The sequence below is a fragment of the Bufo gargarizans genome, chromosome 11 (genome assembly GCF_014858855.1).
Source record: "Bufo gargarizans isolate SCDJY-AF-19 chromosome 11, ASM1485885v1, whole genome shotgun sequence".
NCBI classification, from domain to species: Eukaryota; Metazoa; Chordata; class Amphibia; order Anura; family Bufonidae; genus Bufo; species Bufo gargarizans.
The window spans coordinates 15,088,875-15,108,791 of record NC_058090.1 but is presented as its reverse complement, the minus strand read 5'-3'; the positions used below and the strand labels follow the sequence as shown (position 1 = coordinate 15,108,791).

Sequence of the window (19,917 nt, the reverse complement as noted above, 5' to 3'; positions counted from 1 at the left end):
AGCTGTGGAGGAGGGGCTTAACAGTTTTCACTTAGTGTCACGCCTCCTATGGAGATGAGCTATACCCAAGGTCTTCTGTGTCCCCCAAGGAAACTGGGCGAGAAAGATATTTTTTATCCCCCACAAATGACAAGATTTAGAAAAAGAGTCAATCAATTTTGCTCCAGTCTGGTGGCTGCAAATTAGTCCCCCCACAGGTTTAGGCACCCAGACCTTGCCTCTGCCATTCCTTTTGCCCAATGAGCAAAGTTTACTGGTGACCACATGTGAACGCACATGCTGTATGACGTATTGTACGTATGACGCCATCTTGGTGACGCTTCAGAACTCGATAAAAAGCAAGTGAGCATGTCCCAACCCATCAGGCTACGTACCGTTGTTTGGTCAGGCAGAGCTCTCGAAGGAGATGCTGCTCTTCATAACTTATCCACTGGTCCTCAGGCTCCTCATCCTGGTCCACCTGTTCGTAGACATAGACTGGATTCCACCCAGTCATGATATCGTATGTAATCACACATCCCAGGGAGTGGGACACAATAGACACTTTGCCGCCTCCGTCTTTAAATTCTGGGTTCCGGGAGCAGAACAAGTTGTAGAGTCGGTTCAGCTCCTGCTGCAATCCTTTCACCAACTGTAAAACAAAAGATAAAGCTTTATAGGAGTGAAATTATGGTAAAAATACAATTTCGAATGTTAGTCATAGGTTTGCATATTAGAGCCGAGTGCTTCTGCCCCTTTGTTTTACAGATCAGTACTTGGATCCTAACACATCTGTATGAGATGTCAGAGGTTTGTTAAAATCTCTAGTCCTTGTGCCGTGGATCAGACAATCTCCCATCCCCTATACATTCACCCATAATGTCCATCAACATCTCGGAGTATCCTATGCACACTACGCTTCTGTAGTCCAAGACATCCTCCTGCTCCCTGATTGGCCAACACCGAAACTGTATTTAAAAAAAAATTATAATTAAATCAAACTTCTTTATTTCCTTTTTCAGATCCATTCGGTGGCCGTACTAAAAAGTCTGTTCAGCAAAGATTCTGATTACCGTATATTGCTATTAAGGCTCATGCACACGACCTTGTGCTGGCCGTTCCGTGCATTGGGGACCGCAATTTGCAGTCCCCAATGCAGCGGCCGCAGACTGATCCAGACCCATTCAACTTGAATGGGTCCGTGATCTGTCGGCACCGCAAAATATTCGTGCGCATGCACTACTTTTTTGCGGGGCGGAGGCACGGACAGGAAACCCACGGAAGCACTCCGTAGTGCTTCCGCGGGCTTCGGTTCCGTGCCTCCGTTCCACATCTCCCGGATTGCGGACCCATTGAAGTGAATGGGTCCGCGATGCGGGATTCACACGGCCGGTGCCCGTGTATTGCGGACCGAAATATGGCCAAGGGGGGGCACACGGTCGTGTGCATGAGCCCTTATACTAATACTCTGCTAGGTATGGGTACAACCAGACAAACCCCCAGTCACGAAAAGTAAGGGGGTTAGATTTTAGTTATTCAGATCAGTTGTTTGCTTTTGAGATAAAATGTACCATAGGTGCCTGGGCAGCCACTTTTCTCCCGCACTGAAATGCGCCACTTCCACTAATGCGGACAGTCGTGTCTGTGCTAGAGTCGAGGGGGCAGCTGCTCATCTGGCAGCTCATAGGTGCATGGCAAGAAAGTCTTGGCCAACAAAGTGAGTGCAGGCGACAGCGACACATTTCTGCAGCGATTCTGGCACATGAGGCTTAAAGCTCAATAATTGATGAGTTACAAGGCTGAGCTGGTGATACTGATACTCTTTAATAAGAAATTGCATTGTTTTTGTCCAAATAGCAGAACAAGAGCAAACATCATTGACATGGGCTTTCCAGTTCACTTATTATACTGGCCATGTAATGAATGTCAGCACGGTTGTAGAAAATTAGAACATGAAAAAAAGAAAAGCCCCCAGTCCAGCACCTCCTCTGTGCTGCAGTCCTGCAAGACTTCAACCCCAGTACAGCGACAGGACGGGCAGCACTAACTGAGGGTGGGAGGTAAAGAACAAAAAATGTCTTAATTTATGTCTTTAAGGTTTTGTTTCCATCTATTTGTTCTTTGTATATTGATAAAGCTACATCTAAACAGCACTGTATGAACATAGCCTAAAGCTACCAGAAATATGGATTAGGAAGGGGAATTACTAAAGAGGTTTTTCCAGGAGTTTAATATTGATGACCTTGGGACAGGTCAATACTGGACTGGTGGAGGTCCAATATCAGGGCTGAAGTGCTCTGGTGAGTGCGTCATGTCATATTCATCGTCACAGCCACTAGACAATGTGTGCCGCTGTGCGAGGTAAGCTGTGAGCAGGCCGCAGCGCGCCACTCTTTAAACAGCTGAACGTGGGGGTGCTAGGCATCTGACCCCTCACCGATCATATTGTGATGACCTATCCTTAGGGTCCATTCACACGTCCGTTGTTTCTTTCCTGATCTGTTCCGTTTTTTGCTGAACAGATCTGGACCAGATCTGGACCCATTCATTTTCAATGGGTCCTGAAAAAAAAAAATCGGACAGCACAATGTCAGATTTTTTTTCAGGACCCATTGAAAATGAATGGGTCCAGATCTGGTCCAGATCTGTTCAGCAAAAAACGGAACAGATCAGGAAAGAAACAACGGACGTGTGAATAGACCCATAGGGTGAGCCATCAATATAAAATTCTCGGAAAACATAATAAACAAACACAGTTCAGTGTTTAACTCAATTACAGAGACAATCCTGAACATGAACTTCCAGTAGGTTGCTCTGTCCCCATACTCGATCCCAATATCAATATGTTAGCGAAGGATAATCATCTCAAACTGGATATACTAAAAACAGCTTATTAATTATGTGATGTGCCCAAACACAATGAAACAACTGATCAACTGAAAAATGAAAAACTCTACGTCACAGATTGTTTACAGGCTTCTCGATAGTGATGGCAAACACGAGCCGGGTGTGCACATGCTTCTATTTGGATTTTGGCATGATCCCGTATCACTTACCTCATCTCTATAAAGAGGGCTGGTATAGTACATAATGTCCATTGCGCTGCTGTTCAGCATGTCCCGAATTCCACGCACCTTATCTGGAGTAATAGAATCCACTGTATCTACACAAGGAAAACAACATTCACTGGTAAATAACCTATACTTTGTGATATACTATAAAAGGCAATAACACTTGGATGTTCACATCAGTATACTGCAAAGGGTACAATCCGCAGTGGCGATCCACAGCATAAGTTGATATGCTGCAGATTTAAAATTCTATTTCCGCAGCAAGTGGCTGAGATTTCTTTAAACTTTGCTGCTACTGTACAACACAACGGAGAATCCAAACACAAGCGTATTTATCATTTAATTATAAAACAGTTTTCTGCAACTTTTTGAACATTACTTGCCACTTCCGCGAGGGCGGGCGGCTCTGCCACAATTATCATATTCTACGCCAGTTTTCTGGTGTGGAAGAACACTAATCTACACCAGCCAGAGGCTGGCGTACATTTCAGTTATGGGGCACAGACTGCCGGATGCTGCGCCTAATTTATGATGAGACGTACACCTTGTTAAAAAATTAGGTACAGCATCCGGCAGTGCACCTGGTTATCAAAGCCCAGCGTACTCCACTGGGCAATGCTAAATCTCCCCCATTGTGTTCAGCTGAAATTAAGGCCCTTGCAACCACAGTTTTAGACAAAAAGTGGGGGCAGTCCGCTACAGTAACCAGTAAAATCACTTGTTTTACTACCATTGGAAAAATGGAAGCTGAAATCTGATTTGTTGCAAGGAATAAGTGCTCCGCTTTTGCCTGCACTGGTCTATATAAGGCCTAGTTCACACGACCGTATGGCTTTTATTGTTTTTTGCGGTCCGTTTTTCACGGATCCATTGTTCAGTTTTTGAGTTCCGTTGTGTTTCCGTTTCCTTACCGTTTTTCCGTATGCCATGTACAGTATACAGTAATTACATAGAAAAAATTGGGCTGGCTAAAACATTTTCAATAGATGGTTCCGAAAAAACGGAACGGAAACGGAAGACATACGGATGCATTTCCGTATGTGTTCTGTTTTTTTGGCGGACCCCTTGACTTGAATGGAGCCACGACCCGCGATTTACGGCCAAATATAGGACAAACTATCTTTCAACGGAACGGAAAAACGGAATCGGAATGCATACGGAGCACATTCAGTTTTTTTTGCGGAACCATTGAAATGAATGGTTCCGTATACGGAACACAAAAAAGCGGCCCGTACAATCGCAAAAAAAAACGTGTGTGTGAACTAGGCCTAACTGAGGGCCAATGAGAGACACAAGATCAAAGACAGATTTTATATTCAACTGGGAGTTGAATTGCAGTATCCTGGCATGACCGCTACACAGTGGACGGAACCTTGTGCTTCTGGATCTGTTCACTGTATAGTTTCCAGAGACTGCCCAAAACTGCTGATTGGGGGGGGGGGGGGGGGGGGGGGGGAAATTGGATTCCTACCAATCTAATGTTGATGGCCTATCCTGAAGATAGACCATCAATAGTACTGTAAAACCCCTTTAAATTATATGAGCATCAAAATCTTGTGCAAAGGATGCTCTATGCACAGAGCAGTTTTTGATGCCATTCATGCTACCATAGCAACCCCAGAGCAAGCATTCCGTTTCTTTTATTCCGAGAACTCCAGGTTACCTCCATCCAGAGCAAGCTTGGAACGCCATTCCACAGGAAGGAACTCAACATGCTCTGAAGTCTGATTAGAAAAGTGCTTCTCTTCAATCTTTCTTGCAGTCTCTCTCATCCTGTAACCAAATACAGATGGGTATCAAGCCTACGATGTGCAACTGATGGATGCAAGCTAGGCATAAGTGGATTCTTCACCCAAGCTGAATTCTGCTTATGCAAAAATTTGTTGTGTGATTTAATTCCCATTGAGATTCACTGGGTGAATTTATTTGCAAGGTTTTAGTGACGCATTTGCTGAGATGGAGAGGCCCTACTGATCCTGCCATTGTTTTTTTTATGAACTGGCAGCACTGAGCATAGGCCAAAAAGGCAAATCAGACAAAACAATTAGGCTCACCTCTAGTAATGACTATATAGGTTAGACCTCAACTATAAAAATCATCAGAAAAATGGAAATAAAAACTTACATGGCTGTATTTTTGATAATTCTCCCTTGATCCATCTTCTGCCCAATACCGTGGACAACAAAAACTATGTGGGTTGTGTCGACAGGCTTGTCTTCGTATGTAGCTTCTTCAACATAACCTCTATGGAGCCTGGTACCACTGCTTGAAGCTGTAAAGACAGGTGCCGCATAAACTAAAAAAAAAAAACGATACCTACAAGGACCTGTAAGTGTAAATTCACACACAAGGTTTGTTGCAGAAAAGTCTAGTCCATCTATATGGGGTCGTGAAGGAATTTCTGCAGATTAATTGCTTTGCTGCTGTTCTCTGCATAAAGGATGGCCAAAGAGTCTCAGCAGTCAGACACCATTGCTTACTAAGGCCCCTTTCACACGGGCGAGTTGAACGCATTGCACCCGCACTGAATACCGACCCATTCATTTCTATGGGGCTGTTCAAATGAGCAGTGATTTTCACGCATCACTTGTGCGTTGCGTGAAAATCGCAGCATGCTCTATATTCTGCGTTTTTCACGTAACGCAGGCCCCATAGAAATAAATGGGGTTGCGTGAAAATCGCAAGCAAGTGCGGATGCGGTGCGATTTTCACGCACGGTTACTAGGAGCCGATCGGGATAGAGACCCGATCATTATTATTATTTTCCCTTATAACATGGTTATAAAGGGAAAATAATAGCATTCTGAATACAGAATGCATAGTAAAATAGCGCTGGAGGGGTTAAAAAAATAAGAACATTTTAACTCACCTTAGTCCACTTGCTCGCGTAGCCGGCATCTCCTTCTGTCTTCATCTTAGCTGTGTGGAGGAACAAGGACCTTTGGTGACGTCACAGTCATCACATGATCCATCACCATGGTGATGGATCATGTGATGACTGTGACGTCACCAAAGGTCCTTGTTCCTCCACACAGCTAAGATGAAGACAGAAGGGGATGCCGGCTACGCGAGCAAGTGGACTAAGGCGAGTTAAAATTTTTATTTTAATGCTATTATTTCCCCTTATAACCATGTTATAAGAGAAAATAATACAATCTACAGAATACCGATCCTAAGCCCGAACTTCTGTGAAGAAGTTCAGGTTTGGGTACCAAACATGCGCGCGGAAAAATCGCGGGTGTTCCCGCAACGCACCCGCACACGTTTCCACAACGGCCGTGTGAAAGAGGCCTAAGGAAGGAATTACCCCCCCCCCCCTTTGAAGGGCTTGGCCACTATCTTTTACTAGCTGCACATATGCTGGGAACAGCACATACATGCAGATAGTAATTGGCATTGTTAAACCATCGGAGCCAACATGCAATGGTTTACTTTAAGGTCCACTTAACCGGCTTCCTGGCACTGTGCCACCGACAGAGAGTCCTGTCCATCAGCGGCCTCTGTTCACTCACACCTGTCCGTCCCCAGTGAAAGTGAACCGAGGATGCTGCTGGACGGGACCTTCCATCAGTGGCCATTCGGGAAGCGCAGAGCTAGGAAGCAGTTAATTAGTTAATAGTGGCAGACTCCTTTGAAGGGTTATTATGTGATTTATTTAACCAAGGAAAATACCAAGTCTAACTGACTGGGACCACCACTTCTTAAAGCAGAAATGCTGGTTGGGCGTAAGTGACTGCACAGCTTACCTTTAGAGAAGCCCAACTTTTGGGTAACAGTCCTTGCTATCTTTGAAGTGGTTGCATCGCTGTAGAGATAGACTTCATCCACGCTATGCCAATCCACGTGGTTGCGGCTCAACTTCAGACTGTGGACAGCTGCAAAATTGAACAACAGATAGATGACGGTCAATCAGGGAAATACAAAACCATGTCGATGTGTGCCCCTTCCACTCAAAATATAGAAGCGTGAACCCGAAATGCGCAGCTACCAGATATCCTCACACATACGTATAACAACATCTGTGTAAGTATTGGCCGAACCTGACAATTTAGGCGGGTTTGGCAAACCATCTAGTGCAAGCATGTCCAAACTGCGGCCCTCCAGCTGTTGCAAAACTACAACTCCCAGCATGCTCTAATAGCTGTAAGCTATCCAGGCATGCTGGGAGTTGTAGTTTTGGAACAGCTGGAGGGCCGCAGTTTGGACATGCCTGATCTAGTGTGTATGGTGGCCTCTCGAGATGAGGAATGGACTTGTTGGAGTTCAAGTGGCCAATCCTTTTGTTAATGGGGAGAAAAGCTGCTACTAGAGGAATCTGGAAGCAGCTTTCTTTCTTCTCCTATTGTGCATGTGTATAGGAGGATAGGAGGATGGAGATAGATGGCTGTCAGCAGAATGAGTGTTCAGGCAACTGCTATCTCAAGCGTATGGCCAGCTGAACCTGTGCTTTTCACTTCTAGGTAGTGCTGTATCATATCTGGGCAGCCGGTAGACCAGCTGCTTGCAACCATTGGCAAAACTACAACTCCCAGCATTTAGAGCTCTAAAAAAAAAAAAAGAGAATCGGAACTACCAACAGACATACTGCATGAAAAGAATAAAAAACCTCTTCTGAATTTCTATTAGTCACTAGCGGAGTATTAGAAGCTTTTAAAACTTCACACTGTAAGGAACGTCTCCAGATCTAAATGACTCATGAGCTCTCAGACATCGCTGATCATATCAGACTGTAGGAAACAGAAGAACATCTAAAGGACAGCGGTCTGCACCAAGCCTTGCCCAAGTCTATTACACTTAGAGTCTATTGAGCAGAAAGCGATTGTCATTCATTAAATAAAGAGCAAAAAGGGGATCAAATCAGAGCCAAAAATGGAAAAGAACATGATGTGAATTACAGAGCGAGTAGCTGGGTTATATAAAAAATAAATGACATTGATCTGTTTAAGAGATTTAATAGCCCAATAAAAGGGGAACGACCATTCTACCACAATTAAAGGGGTATATCCATCTGATAAGGCTATGTAGGGCCAGCTCCGGTCCTGTAAATGGAGGTGCCACATTGCTGTGGCCTATTCACAGTCTTTCCCGGCACAATGGTGGCCCAGCCAGGTATTGCATCAAAGCTACACTCAAGTGAATGGGGTCGGCTGTAGTTCCGAGCTCTGCGGGTGGCGCTTTCATTCTCAGGATCAATGTGGCTAACAGAGACTAGACCCCCCCCCCCCCCCCCCCCAACAATCACGAAAAAAAGAGGGCATATCCTAGTACAAGGCCCTTTAAACATATCCATAGTTTGCAGACGGGCTAAGCAAAACCACAAAACTACCATGGAAGTGCCCCAAATGGTAGCGGTCATAATAGACCACTCGCTATCAAACCGGATGGGATGAAATGAATCAATAGACTGAAGATGGGAAGTAATCATGGTTGGCTGAAAAACTGCTAACTTTGAGCGGATTCTGCATCCTGTGACATTACAGCCCTGGTGCAATCTGTGCGAAAACAGGAGGTGGTCACCCTGCACGTCATCTACGGCTTGAACACAGAAAAACCTAAAAAGGGATCATTAGAGATCTTAAAGGGGTTATCCATTACTATAAAAATGTCCCCCATACGTCGGGCCCCTGACAGTGAATATACTTACCCCGCTCCGCCACTGCGTCTTCTCCCCGTGCGCGGATGAAAACATCCGGTGCCGGGGGGGGGGAGCAGCCAATGGCAGGCGGCGAGTAGCCTCTCTAGCGTCACCCGCAATGCTAGGGAGGCTCGTCCCCATCTGCCATTGGCTGCTCCCTCCCGACACCGGATGTTTTCATCCGCGCACGGGGAGAAGCGGCAGCAGCGGCGGTGCGGGGACCAGGAGGAGCACAAGGAGCGGAGAAAGTATATTGGGGACATTTTTATTGTATTGGATAACCCATTTAAAAAGACAACCTTTGGATCAGCATGAAGCGATATCTACACTACTCTAGAGCGGGCGTCTAAAGCCAGAGAGCCATCTACAAGGCAGAGCTCGGTTACCGTACCTTCGTAACGCGTTCTTTTAGCACATGGGGCGCCTGTGCTCTCGTTATATCCTCTCCAATTGAACAGGAAAGGGAGGGAGAAGGGAGCAAGGTGGTAGATAACTAGCAAAGTGAAGACAGGTAACTTTACATTGGCTTTCAACTGGAAACTCCACACAATCACAGCAATATGGTGAGAGCAAAGCAAAAGAGTCATTGCGGAACATGCATGTGAAATTTACATTACATTTGTTAACTTCTACCTCCTCTTGTCATACAAATCCTGTATAATGTACTACTATAGCTCATGCAGGTCCTTCGTCAGTTGTTGGGGCGCCGCTTATCCCCTGAGGCCTGCCAGACAACTAACAATCTAAGAGATTCTCCCCACGGCATTGTTGCAGATGGACTTTCTTGTGCGAATATTGATTGCCTGCTACAATGGCAGTGTCCGATCAATAACGACTAATGAAAATTCACATCAAGTGCGACAGATGGAGCCCATGTGCACGAGTCAAAACAGAACATCCATCGCCGGCACATCCCTTATGTATAGATGCCCATGCTCACTTTTGCAAACCAAAATACAAGACTTGATCAGGGGAAGAGACTAAAAAAAACTTCTCTATATACATATCTGTGCGATGATGTGCCACCAACACGTGTGCGGACCAGTACGTCATGGCCTGAGGTAGTGACGTCACTGCAACAACCCGTGATGGGTCGGCCACATTTACCTCACCGTGCGTTCATGTAAACGTATGCGGACGGGCAGCGAAGAAACAACGAGGAGTTGTAAAAGCTAAGTGCATTCTTGACTGCACCTCTATACAACTCTGGTGTAATCCAACAATGACCCTCTATCCAGTGGATAAATGAGGACTGTTAAAGGGGCTGCCTAAATTATGAAAAAACATGGCCAAAGACTAGGACTATAATGACCGTCACCACCATACCTACCCGTTTTACCCCCGCCACTTCTAACACATTGCTCCAATTACGCCTCCGTGAACTTAGCTGCAGCAGACATGCAGCCGATAACTCCCCTCAGTCACCCTGTGCCATATACCGCAGGATTGTGTGTATATAGACACGTCAACGCTGCAGCCAAGCCAAAGGGAGGAGTAGGAGAGGCGGCGAGGGTACGTCAAATGGGCGAGTGTGGGATTATCTGCCATGTTATCACAGTCCCCGTCTTTGGCCACATTTTGCATAACTCCCACAACACTTTTAATGATTTTAATACCCTAATATATCGATAACCAATGGCAAATAATTAATGTGTCGCTAATAAAGACTTTGCTTGGCAGGAGGAGGTATCGGTTTCTGGCTAAAAAAATTAAATAAATAAATAACTTTGTGGAAACAGAAATAAGACAATAAGGATCCCCCCAAAAATGACAAAACTATATCAGTACCACTGCATCAACACAGATCAGTGGCAAATATTACAGGGGTCTTCCAGGCCTTTGATATCAGCATTGACGACTGAGGGGGCTCCAGTCACCTCTATACCCCCTTAGTTGGTTTCCGGGCACAACTCTATACATTTGGTAAACGGCTGTGCCGGGCACTGCAGCTCATTCCCACTGAATGGACTGAGATGTAATACCAGGGCACAGCCATGACAAAGTATGGATCTGCGCCTGGCGGCCAATGAAGGGGACAAACTGATCGGTGGAGGTGTTGGAGGTCAGATCCCCATAGATCTAATAGCCATTGCCTATCCTCAAAAGAGTCCAGAAGAACCCCCTTAAAGACCCGATATCTGTGGCTCACAATCAGTTTCAAAACTTAAAGGGGGTTGTCTCACCTACTGCCACCAATGTCAGATAGGTGCAGGTCCACCTCTGGGACCCACACCTACCTCTAGAACGGAGCACCCCAAGTGAAGTAGAGCGCACCTTGCATGGGTGGCCGCCCTCCATTCAGCTCTACGGTAGTGCCAAAAATAGTCGAGCTGCATGCTCAGATATTTTTTTAAAGCCCATAGAAATGAATGGCGAGACGCACAGTGCAAGAGGGGCCACCGCTCCATGAATTTCTTTGGAATTGCCGGAAATAAGACTAGCCAGCACTCACATTTTCAGTACTCCCATAGAAAAGGAGCGAGGCCGTGCATGCGCTGTGCGCTCTAATTCCCTTTGAGAGATCCGTTCTACAGATAGGTGCGGGTCCCAGAGGTGAGATCTGCACATATATGTCACACTGGTGGCATATCCTAGTGATATGCTACCAATGTATGAGGTGCGACAACACCTTTAACTCCAAGCATGGCTGGCAGGGCATGCTGGGAGTTATAGTTTTGAGACATCAGGCAAGCCATTTAAAAGTGTAAGTGACAACTGATTAGTAAAATTACTTCGAACAAAAAGAACTGGGCTGAAAAACTTAAAAAGACTGAAGGGAATCTTCCAAATTAATTTTACAATGTGGAGGATCTGGGCATTATGTGGCCAATCCCTGGACATCGTAAATTTCTGTTAACTGCCCCATGTGAACATCGGCAAGATGAACTGGTCAGGCCTCTTCGCGATCATCCGTTGTCTCATCATTAGCGCACATACATATAGGATGAATTTAGATGAAGGTCCAGATTACGCAACATACGATCAACAACTGAAATACAAAAACATTCAGCCAAGTTGCTTTTTGGAAATTAAATAGGAGAGTCTAGACGGCAGCTCTCACCGTCCTTGTGGTCCACGGGCTTTGCCACTTCCAGGTCAAAGTGGTCGTGCATCTTTTGACCCCTAAAGCAGGCGAGATGCTCCTGTTCTATCTGGTTGCTCTCGTCTTCGTCGAGCGGTTGCCACGTGCCATCGATGAACCACTGGCCGCGCATCACAGGGATCTTATCGCTCTCTGAAAGAAGAAGAAGAAGCCAAAAAATATATATTTGAAGATCGCACAGCACTACGACGCAGTGAGTTCGACTCACGAGCCACAATCGGCCTGGGAAATGTGGGACTGGGGACTGCCGGCGGCTCATTCATCGTGCTGCACACCGGAGGAGACAATCCCTTTAATGTATAGTAAATGTCAAGGACTAAAACGCAGATAGACTACAGTTGCTATATACAGCTCTGCGCTGGCTGGACCTCAGTGGTGGCTTTAAAATATTAGAAAAAAAACAGTCATTTCACAATAGTAATTAGTTACTAAAATAAAATGAGGGAGGAACACATTATACATTTCCTGAATTTTTAATTTTTTTTAAAAGGCTGCAAGGTGGTTGTGGTTAGGAGCGCAGATACTTTCCTGCTGTAATCTCCCAGAAGCATGAGTCAGCCTTTCTGTGTCTGATAATAAACCTCAATGGACTGCACATTCACACTCAATGCTACAGGTGACTTTTCAGAATAATCGTGTGCGTGCGTGTGTGTGTGTGTGCGCGCGCGTTCTGCCCACTGCAAGTCTTGTATTCTGCATTTATCATAATTTCCCCTCTGCAGGCTCCATCTTTAATTATCAGTTTTCATGTGATGTAAACTAGCCGCTATGATGTCTCCCATACACTGCACGCAGAGAAAAGGAGATCCTGCTCTCCTAGCTCTCTGCAGCACATAGTCAGAAGCGGCGGCATGGAGGAGGACATTATACAGCGGTGTAGCTGTGAATCCAGAACTGGACTGGGATAAAAATGCTCACTAGAGCCTGCAGCAGTGTGTGTGTTACTGCTTCTTGCCTCCCACCATCAGCTCACTCCACAGACTTCTATGGCTGGCGCGTGATCAGATCTTTCACATCTTAGTCGGTCTTGTCTCGCAAGACAGAGCCGAGGGTGAATGATCGGGGTGAAAGAGAAGAAGTGGAGAAAAAAAATCTATTCATTTTTTCCTCTAAAAAGATAAACTACAAACTTTTCAGATCTTGGCCTGTATTATTAATTTGTTAAAATTACAAGAAGTGTTGACTTGTTCGCCCACAGGTAGTCAAGTAGGTTTGTCTATCCAGGTGGCGATTTAGCTTTGACAGGACAGCGCCTATTTAAACACCCTGATATCGGATACTGACCAGCTGCCTGAAAGCAAGATAACTTACAGGCCCAAGGGCGATAAACAAATAAGATGAACGTGAAGTCATTTGAATGTCAAATCCTATAAATCACACAAGACCGCAGATCAATTTCATGTGCACCCTCCCCAATGTAGATGTGCAATGACGAGGGAACCTGGAAGGCACCGACATCTTTGGCGTCAACATCTCAGTGCCTGGGATACGGCACGTCACCAACTTTTTTAGTAGCCAAGAAAATAGGAATGATGATCTGTAGGGGGTTAAATAGCTGCAGACTATTAGTACATGAAGCTACGGAGAGGAAATGTGTTTTGCCATTAAATATATTCCTTTATAAGAGGATATGAACTGGAGGCACTTTCCACATTAATGCCCGACATATGGCCCTGCGAGTATAAAAGTGATTTCTAGGTAAACTGAAAGGCCTGGCCCGGAGTCCTATATATATAAAGGATGACATTAGTTAAAGGATCTGAGGCTAAAGGGATAAAGCTTAGGGATAAAGCAGCTCAGGGAACGGACAGAGCAGGGGAAGGACTAAACCTGTTGATCTGCGGCTGCTGCTGTCTGCCTCCTCAGCCAGTGTCACCGCTTATCACCAAGGCTATCAAACCATCGTTCCGACCGTTACTACCTCTGTACCTATCCGTACAGGGCTGTGGCTATAGGGGGTGTGCCTGGTGTAACTGGACCCTTGTGATTAAAAGGCACCCAAAAGGTCCCACTGCCACATACAAAGACATCAAGATGATCAGGGACTCATGGTAGGTGGAGGCGCTCTTACAGATTTTGCATGAGGGCCCAAGTTACGCCTCGGCCACCAGTTACCTCTATGGGAGCTGTATTGTGGCTCCGTGCGTAGGAGTTCATATGGGACATAAAAGTTGTGGATTTCCATGTACTTTATGCATTCTGCTGACTTGCATCCTGCTGCATGCTGTACTTTAGCCTGGCGAGTCTCAGGGACACAAGTCACGTTAAAGGTCACCTAAGACTACCTTCACATTCGCATTTTTTGCGGATCAGTCATGGATCTGCAAAAATGCTTCCATTACAATAATACAACCGCATGCATCCGTCAAGAACGGATCTGGTTGTATTATGTCTTCTATAGCCATGACGGATCAGTCATGAACATTATTGACAGTCAATGGGGGACGGATCCGTTTTCTATTGTGCCAGACTTACATTGTGTGCCAGGACGGATCCGTCTTGCTCCGTACCACATCGCGGAGAGAAAAACGCAGCGTTATTCTGTACGCGATGGGAGCGCAACCAAACAGAACGGAATGCATTTTGGTGCATTCCGTTTCGTCCCCATTGACAATGAATGGGGGAAAAACTGAAGTGTTTTCCTCCGCTATTGAGATGCTATGACGGATCTCAAACAGCGGAATTGAAAACACTAGTGTGAAAGTAGCCTTACACATGTGACAGGAGCAAAGCCAAAAAAAAAAAAAAAGCACTGAACTTGTGTTACATGCTGTAAATGTTCTGTACAAGAGCTTAAAAGGGCATCTGTCAGCAGCTTTGTCCCTATTGCACCGGCTGACCTGTTACATGTGCACTTGGCAGCTGAAGACATCCGTGTTGGTCCCATGTTCATATGTGCCCGCATTGCTGAGAAAAATGATGGTTTAATATATGCAAACGAGTCTCTAGAAGCAACGGGGGCGTTACCGTTACACCTAGAGGCTCTGCTCTCTCTGCAACTGCCGAATCCTCTGCACTTTGATTGACTTTATGAAATATCAGGGCCAAACTTAAACACGCTTACACTGCCTGATCCTATCAAAGTGCGGACTTTGCGGCAGTTGCAGAGACAGCAGAGCCTCTAGGTGTAACGGCAACGCCCCCGTTGCTCCTAGAGGCTCATTTGCATACACTAAAACATAATTTTTCTCGGCAGTGCGGGCACATACAAACATGGGACCAAGACAGATGCCTTCAGCTGCCAAGCGCACATGGAACAGGTCAGCCAGTGTCATAGGGACAAAACTGCGGACAGATGCCCTTTAAAAGAGGGTAGTCTGGCCTAATTAGCAGTGTGTTAAATAAATGTGAGGGATTTTTTATTTATTCATTTTTTTTTTATTACGCTGGATGATCCCTTTAAATAATTGAATTGTGGGCGGTTCCCACCTAGTGACTGACAGCTAACTCTGCATGACAGCAATTAGGACCGACTACATGAGGAGATGTACAGGACAAGGACAGGTCATCTGTATCAGATCGGCGGGGGTCCGACTCCTGTCACGCCCGCTGATCAGTTGTTGGAAGGGACTGCAGCAATCAGCTAAGCGATGCGGCCTCTTCCTCGGCCTGTGACGTCACGTTCATCGGTCACATGGCCTCTGCGCAGCGCAGTCTCATTCAAGTGAATGGGGCTGAGCCGCAAAGCTACGGTATACTATAGAGAGGTTGCAGCTCTCAAGGCAATGCGGCCCCTTCTCCGGGGTGTCCGAGCTCCTCCGATCCGACACCGATGACCTTTCCTGAGGATAGGTTGTCAATATTCAATTCCCGTAAAATCCCTTTAAAGGAGTTGTCCGGGTTCAGAGCTGAATTGCATAGGGCAATGGCATTTTATGGGGTTTCGGTGATGGGCTCCCATAAGGACTACTAGGCGGAGGCTTTCACCCATCAGAACCAGTGACGTCACTGGGAACACTGCTGGGCGGTGTGTTGTTATAAACAAAAAAAATCCCTTGCCCTGGGTTGGATCATGAAATGCTCCGATGCCAACATCAGAGGGACTGCCTGAAAATGTGGGAATCTCCGGGTCCAGCTCTGAACCCGGACAACCCCTTTAAGTGAACACCATATTATCATCTTGCTCCGCTCCTCCTGCTCTATAGCATGCTGACAGGTTCCCTTTAATCAGAGAGAAAAATTATTTACTATCAGTCACTGCGTACAGATCTTCTCCCCCAGGAAACCCCCGTCCATCCTGGATGCCGCTGAAAAGAAAGGTCACCTCGGCGTGTGCTCCAGTTGGGCGCACAGTGTGCTGTAATAGGATCTGGCACAGATGCAGCATTGATAAATCGGGGGGCACATACAGAGCCTGCGGTGACTACCCACACCTTCCCTTCTATTCCCTATGAAGTACAATGAGGCACCCCCATACGTGTGCCGATCTCGCCCTTCACACCCTATGACTGGCGCAGAGGGGTGTCGTTGGGACGGGTCAATATTACACTGAAGGTTTTTTCCCCCATGTACCACTGGTGGGATATGATCCCACTGACCGCGGCCGTCCCAGTGGGATCTGTAAATGACTCCTTAACGCTCAAGACGAGCCCCACGGGACACAACAGTAAATGAAAACCCCAAGAGACGAAAGGAAGATGGAATTTGGGGCTTTATCCCTGCAAAAGTTAAGAAGGGCCCCAGACCTCAAAGACTGAACATGAAAAAAGGGAAAGAAAAGCAGAACCTCCCTGGGGTGACGTTATGTATCTCACAGGAGGGTGAAGGGGGATGCTGGAGGTTAGGAGAAGGAGGACCTTCCATGATGGACACTGGAGACAGTACACCCAGTGTCACCAAAGAGAGGGGAATGAGACTGGTGGCAGGCAAGGGGACCTCGAAGGGGCAAGGTGGTGCCTGGATGGGTAAGCAAGGGAAGAATGAGGTGCGGAGCAGAGGAAAGGTGGGCGCCAGGACGGAGAAGAGGACAACCGGGAGCCAGAGCAGAGGACCAGCAGTTGCCAGAGGAGGATGGGCGCCAGACCAAGAGCAGAGATGGGGCAGGTGCCAGGGCGGAGAAGAGAAAGAGCAGAAGCCAAGGAGGAGCAGAGGAGTGGGTGCCCAAGGTGGAGCAAAGAAATGAGAAGGCTGAGCACAGTTGCAGCATCAGATGGAGTAAACAATGGAGCAGAGGAGGAGGAGCAGCAGCCAGAGATGGAGCAGAGAAGCAACAGCTGCCAGAGATGGAGCAGAGAAGCAACAGCTGCCAGAGATGGAGCAGAGAAGCAACAGCTGCCAGAGATGGAGCAGAGAAGCAACAGCTGCCAGAGATGGAGCAGAGAAGCAACAGCTGCCAGAGATGGAGCAGAGAAGCAACAGCTGCCAGAGATGGAGCAGAGAAGCAACAGCTGCCAGAGATGGAGCAGAGAAGCAACAGCTGCCAGGGCGGAGCAGAGAAAGAGCGGATGCCAAGGAGGAGCAGAGGAGTGGGTGCCCAAGGTGGAGCAAAGAAATGCGCAGGCTGAGCACAGTTGCAGCATCAGATGGAGTAAACAATGGAGCAGAGGAGGAGCAGCAGCAGCCAGAGATTGAGAAGAGGAAGAGCGGGCGCCAGGGCAGAGCAGAGCAAAGTTGGAGCAGTGGAAGAGCGGGCGCCAGGGCAGAGCAAAGTTGGAGCAGTGGAAGAGCGGGCACCAGGGCAGAGCAAAGTTGGAGCAGTGGAAGAGCGGGCACCAGGGCAGAGCAAAGTTGGAGCAGTGGAAGAGCGGGCACCAGGGCAGAGCAAAGTTGGAGCAGTGGAAGAGCGGGCACCAGGGCAGAGCAAAGTTGGAGCAGTGGAAGAGCGGGCACCAGGGCAGAGCAAAGTTGGAGCAGTGGAAGAGCGGGCACCAGGGCAGAGCAAAGTTGGAGCAGTGGAAGAGCGGGCACCAGGGCAGAGCAAAGTTGAAGCAGTGGAAGAGCGGGCACCAGGGCAGAGCAAAGTTGAAGCAGTGGAAGAGCGGGCACCAGGGCAGAGCAAAGTTGAAGCAGTGGAAGGGCGGGCACCAGGGCAGAGCAAAGTTGAAGCAGTGGAAGGGCGGGCACCAGGGCAGAGCAAAGTTGAAGCAGTGGAAGGGCGGGCACCAGGGCAGAGCAAAGTTGGAGCAGTGGAAGGGCGGGCGCCAGGGCAGAGCAAAGTTGGAGCAGTGGAAGGGCGGGCGCCAGGGCAGAGCAAAGTTGGAGCAGTGGAAGGGCGGGCGCCAGGGCAGAGCAGAGGAAAGTTGAAGCAGTGGAAGAGTGGGTGCCAGGGCAGAGGAAAGTTGAAGCAGTGGAAGAGTGGGTGCCAGGGCAGAGGAAAGTTGAAGCAGTGGAAGAGTGGGTGCCAGGGCAGAGGAAAGTTGAAGCAGTGGAAGAGTGGGTGCCAGGGCAGAGGAAAGTTGAAGCAGTGGAAGAGTGGGTGCCAGGGCAGAGGAAAGTTGAAGCAGTGGAAGAGTGGGTGCCAGGGCAGAGGAAAGTTGAAGCAGTGGAAGAGTGGGTGCCAGGGCAGAGGAAAGTTGAAGCAGTGGAAGAGCGGGCGCCAGGGCAGAGGAAAGTTGAAGCAGTGGAAGAGCGGGCACCAGGGCAGAGGAAAGTTGAAGCAGTGGAAGAGCGGGCACCAGGGCAGAGCAGAGGAAAGGTGGAGCACAGGAAGGGCATGCACCAGGGCAGAGCTGAGGAAGAGCAGATGCCAGGGCGGAGCAGAGTTAGGCTCCATTCACACGTCCGCAGAATGTGCCCGCATCCGTTCCGCAATTTTGCGGAACGGGTGCGGACCCATTCATTCTCTATAGGGACGGAATGGATGCGGACAACAAACAGTGTGCTGTCTGCATCCGCAATTGCGGAGCGCGCCTCCGCAAAAGATAGAACATGTCTTATTCTTGTCCGCAGCGTGCGGACAAGAATAGGCATTTCTATGGGGGTGCCGGGCTGGTGTGTTGCGGACCCGCAATTTGCGGGTCCGCAACACACGACGGACGTGTGAATGGAGCCTTAGGAGCCAGCACCAGGAGCACAGTTGCAGCACCAGATGGAGTGGACACTGGGCACTAGGGGTGATGGGGGGCCCCACTTACGGTTCCAGTACACCGGGTAGCACTCCCCCTCGGTGACGTCCACCTCGTACAGGCCGCTCCTCACACACACCGGCTCGATCTTGGCCACGTCCCCGATGTTGACCACGTCCAGGCCGGCGGCCTCCCCCGGCTCCGGGGCTGCACCCTCCGGGGCGGCGCTCAGCTCCAGCAGGCGGCGGTAGGCCAGCTCGATGCGCAGGGAGTCGTACCCGATGAACGGCTTCCAGCTCTTCTTCTCCTCCCTGTAGAACCAGCGCACCTCCTCCGCGCCCAGCTCCGTGACGATCTCATAGCGGGGCCGGGAGCTGCTGGAGCGGGTCCGCCGCCTGCCCGGGAGCTGCAGGCTGTCCTCCACATCCTCACCCTCAGAGGGGGACCCGGCCAAGCCCGGCACCGGAGGGAAGTCATGACCGGTCAGGTGCAGCTCCAGGCCCCGGGACATGGAAGAAGGGCGGCGGCGGCGGCGCTCCTGCCTCTCCTCTGTCCCGGCCTCCCCGTCCTCCTCTTCTTCCTCCTCTCCCCAGTCGCACTCGCCGTTCTTCTCCGGTGACTGGTGCCCGGAGCGACTCATTCCGGCGACGGCCAGCTTCTCTCAGTGCTCATGAATCCTCTCGGCCCCGGCATGGAGGCCGCACCGTCCGCGGACACCGTTATTCCGCCGCGTGCTCCCCGCAGTCCCACACCGGCTGCCGGGCACGCACCCGCTCCCTACTCGAGCTCCAGTGACGTGCGCGCCGCCCCCCAGTTACAGAGCGCTCCAGGCGCTGTCACGTGACGTCCAGCCGGGTCATGTGACTCCAAGGAGGCTGTCAGTGCTGCTGGATGTCAGAGACGCGAATGTACAGTGCACCACGTGACAACCCAACCACATGCCCCTTTAATTGTCTAGGGCCAGGCTGAACTATTTTTCACTCCTTACCTATAAGAAAAAACAAATAAACTTATCCCACTATTCACTTTTATCATGTGTCACTCCTGACCCTGTCACATGACTGCAACAGCTCATTGCCATTGGTCACAGTGGTCATGTGACTTCCTCATGGACAACATGGAAGT

General features: G+C 48.5%; 1 protein-coding gene across 7 annotated transcripts in view; it reads right to left on the bottom strand.

The window, feature by feature from the left end:
* Positions 1-19,617, bottom strand: part of LOC122921608 (phospholipase DDHD1-like) — a 38,774-nt gene extending 19,157 nt beyond the window's left edge. For 2 of the 7 annotated variants that reach the window (XM_044271719.1, XM_044271720.1), the window contains exons 1-8: positions 18,862-19,616; positions 11,747-11,920; positions 9,077-9,178; positions 6,797-6,925; positions 5,175-5,322; positions 4,714-4,823; positions 3,036-3,142; positions 375-631 (exon numbers count right to left, since the gene is read on the bottom strand). In XM_044271719.1, the coding sequence (XP_044127654.1) occupies positions 375-631; positions 3,036-3,142; positions 4,714-4,823; positions 5,175-5,322; positions 6,797-6,925; positions 9,077-9,178; positions 11,747-11,920; positions 18,862-19,432 (1,598 nt within the window). In that variant the 5' untranslated portion in view covers positions 19,433-19,616. Of the gene's footprint in view, positions 1-374; positions 632-3,035; positions 3,143-4,713; positions 4,824-5,174; positions 5,347-6,796; positions 6,926-9,076; positions 9,179-11,746; positions 11,921-18,861 lie in introns of all 7 variants that reach the window. The other 5 variants (XM_044271722.1, XM_044271723.1, XM_044271717.1 and 2 more) reach the window with 4 other exon arrangements.
* Positions 19,618-19,917: the final 300 nt, after the last annotated feature.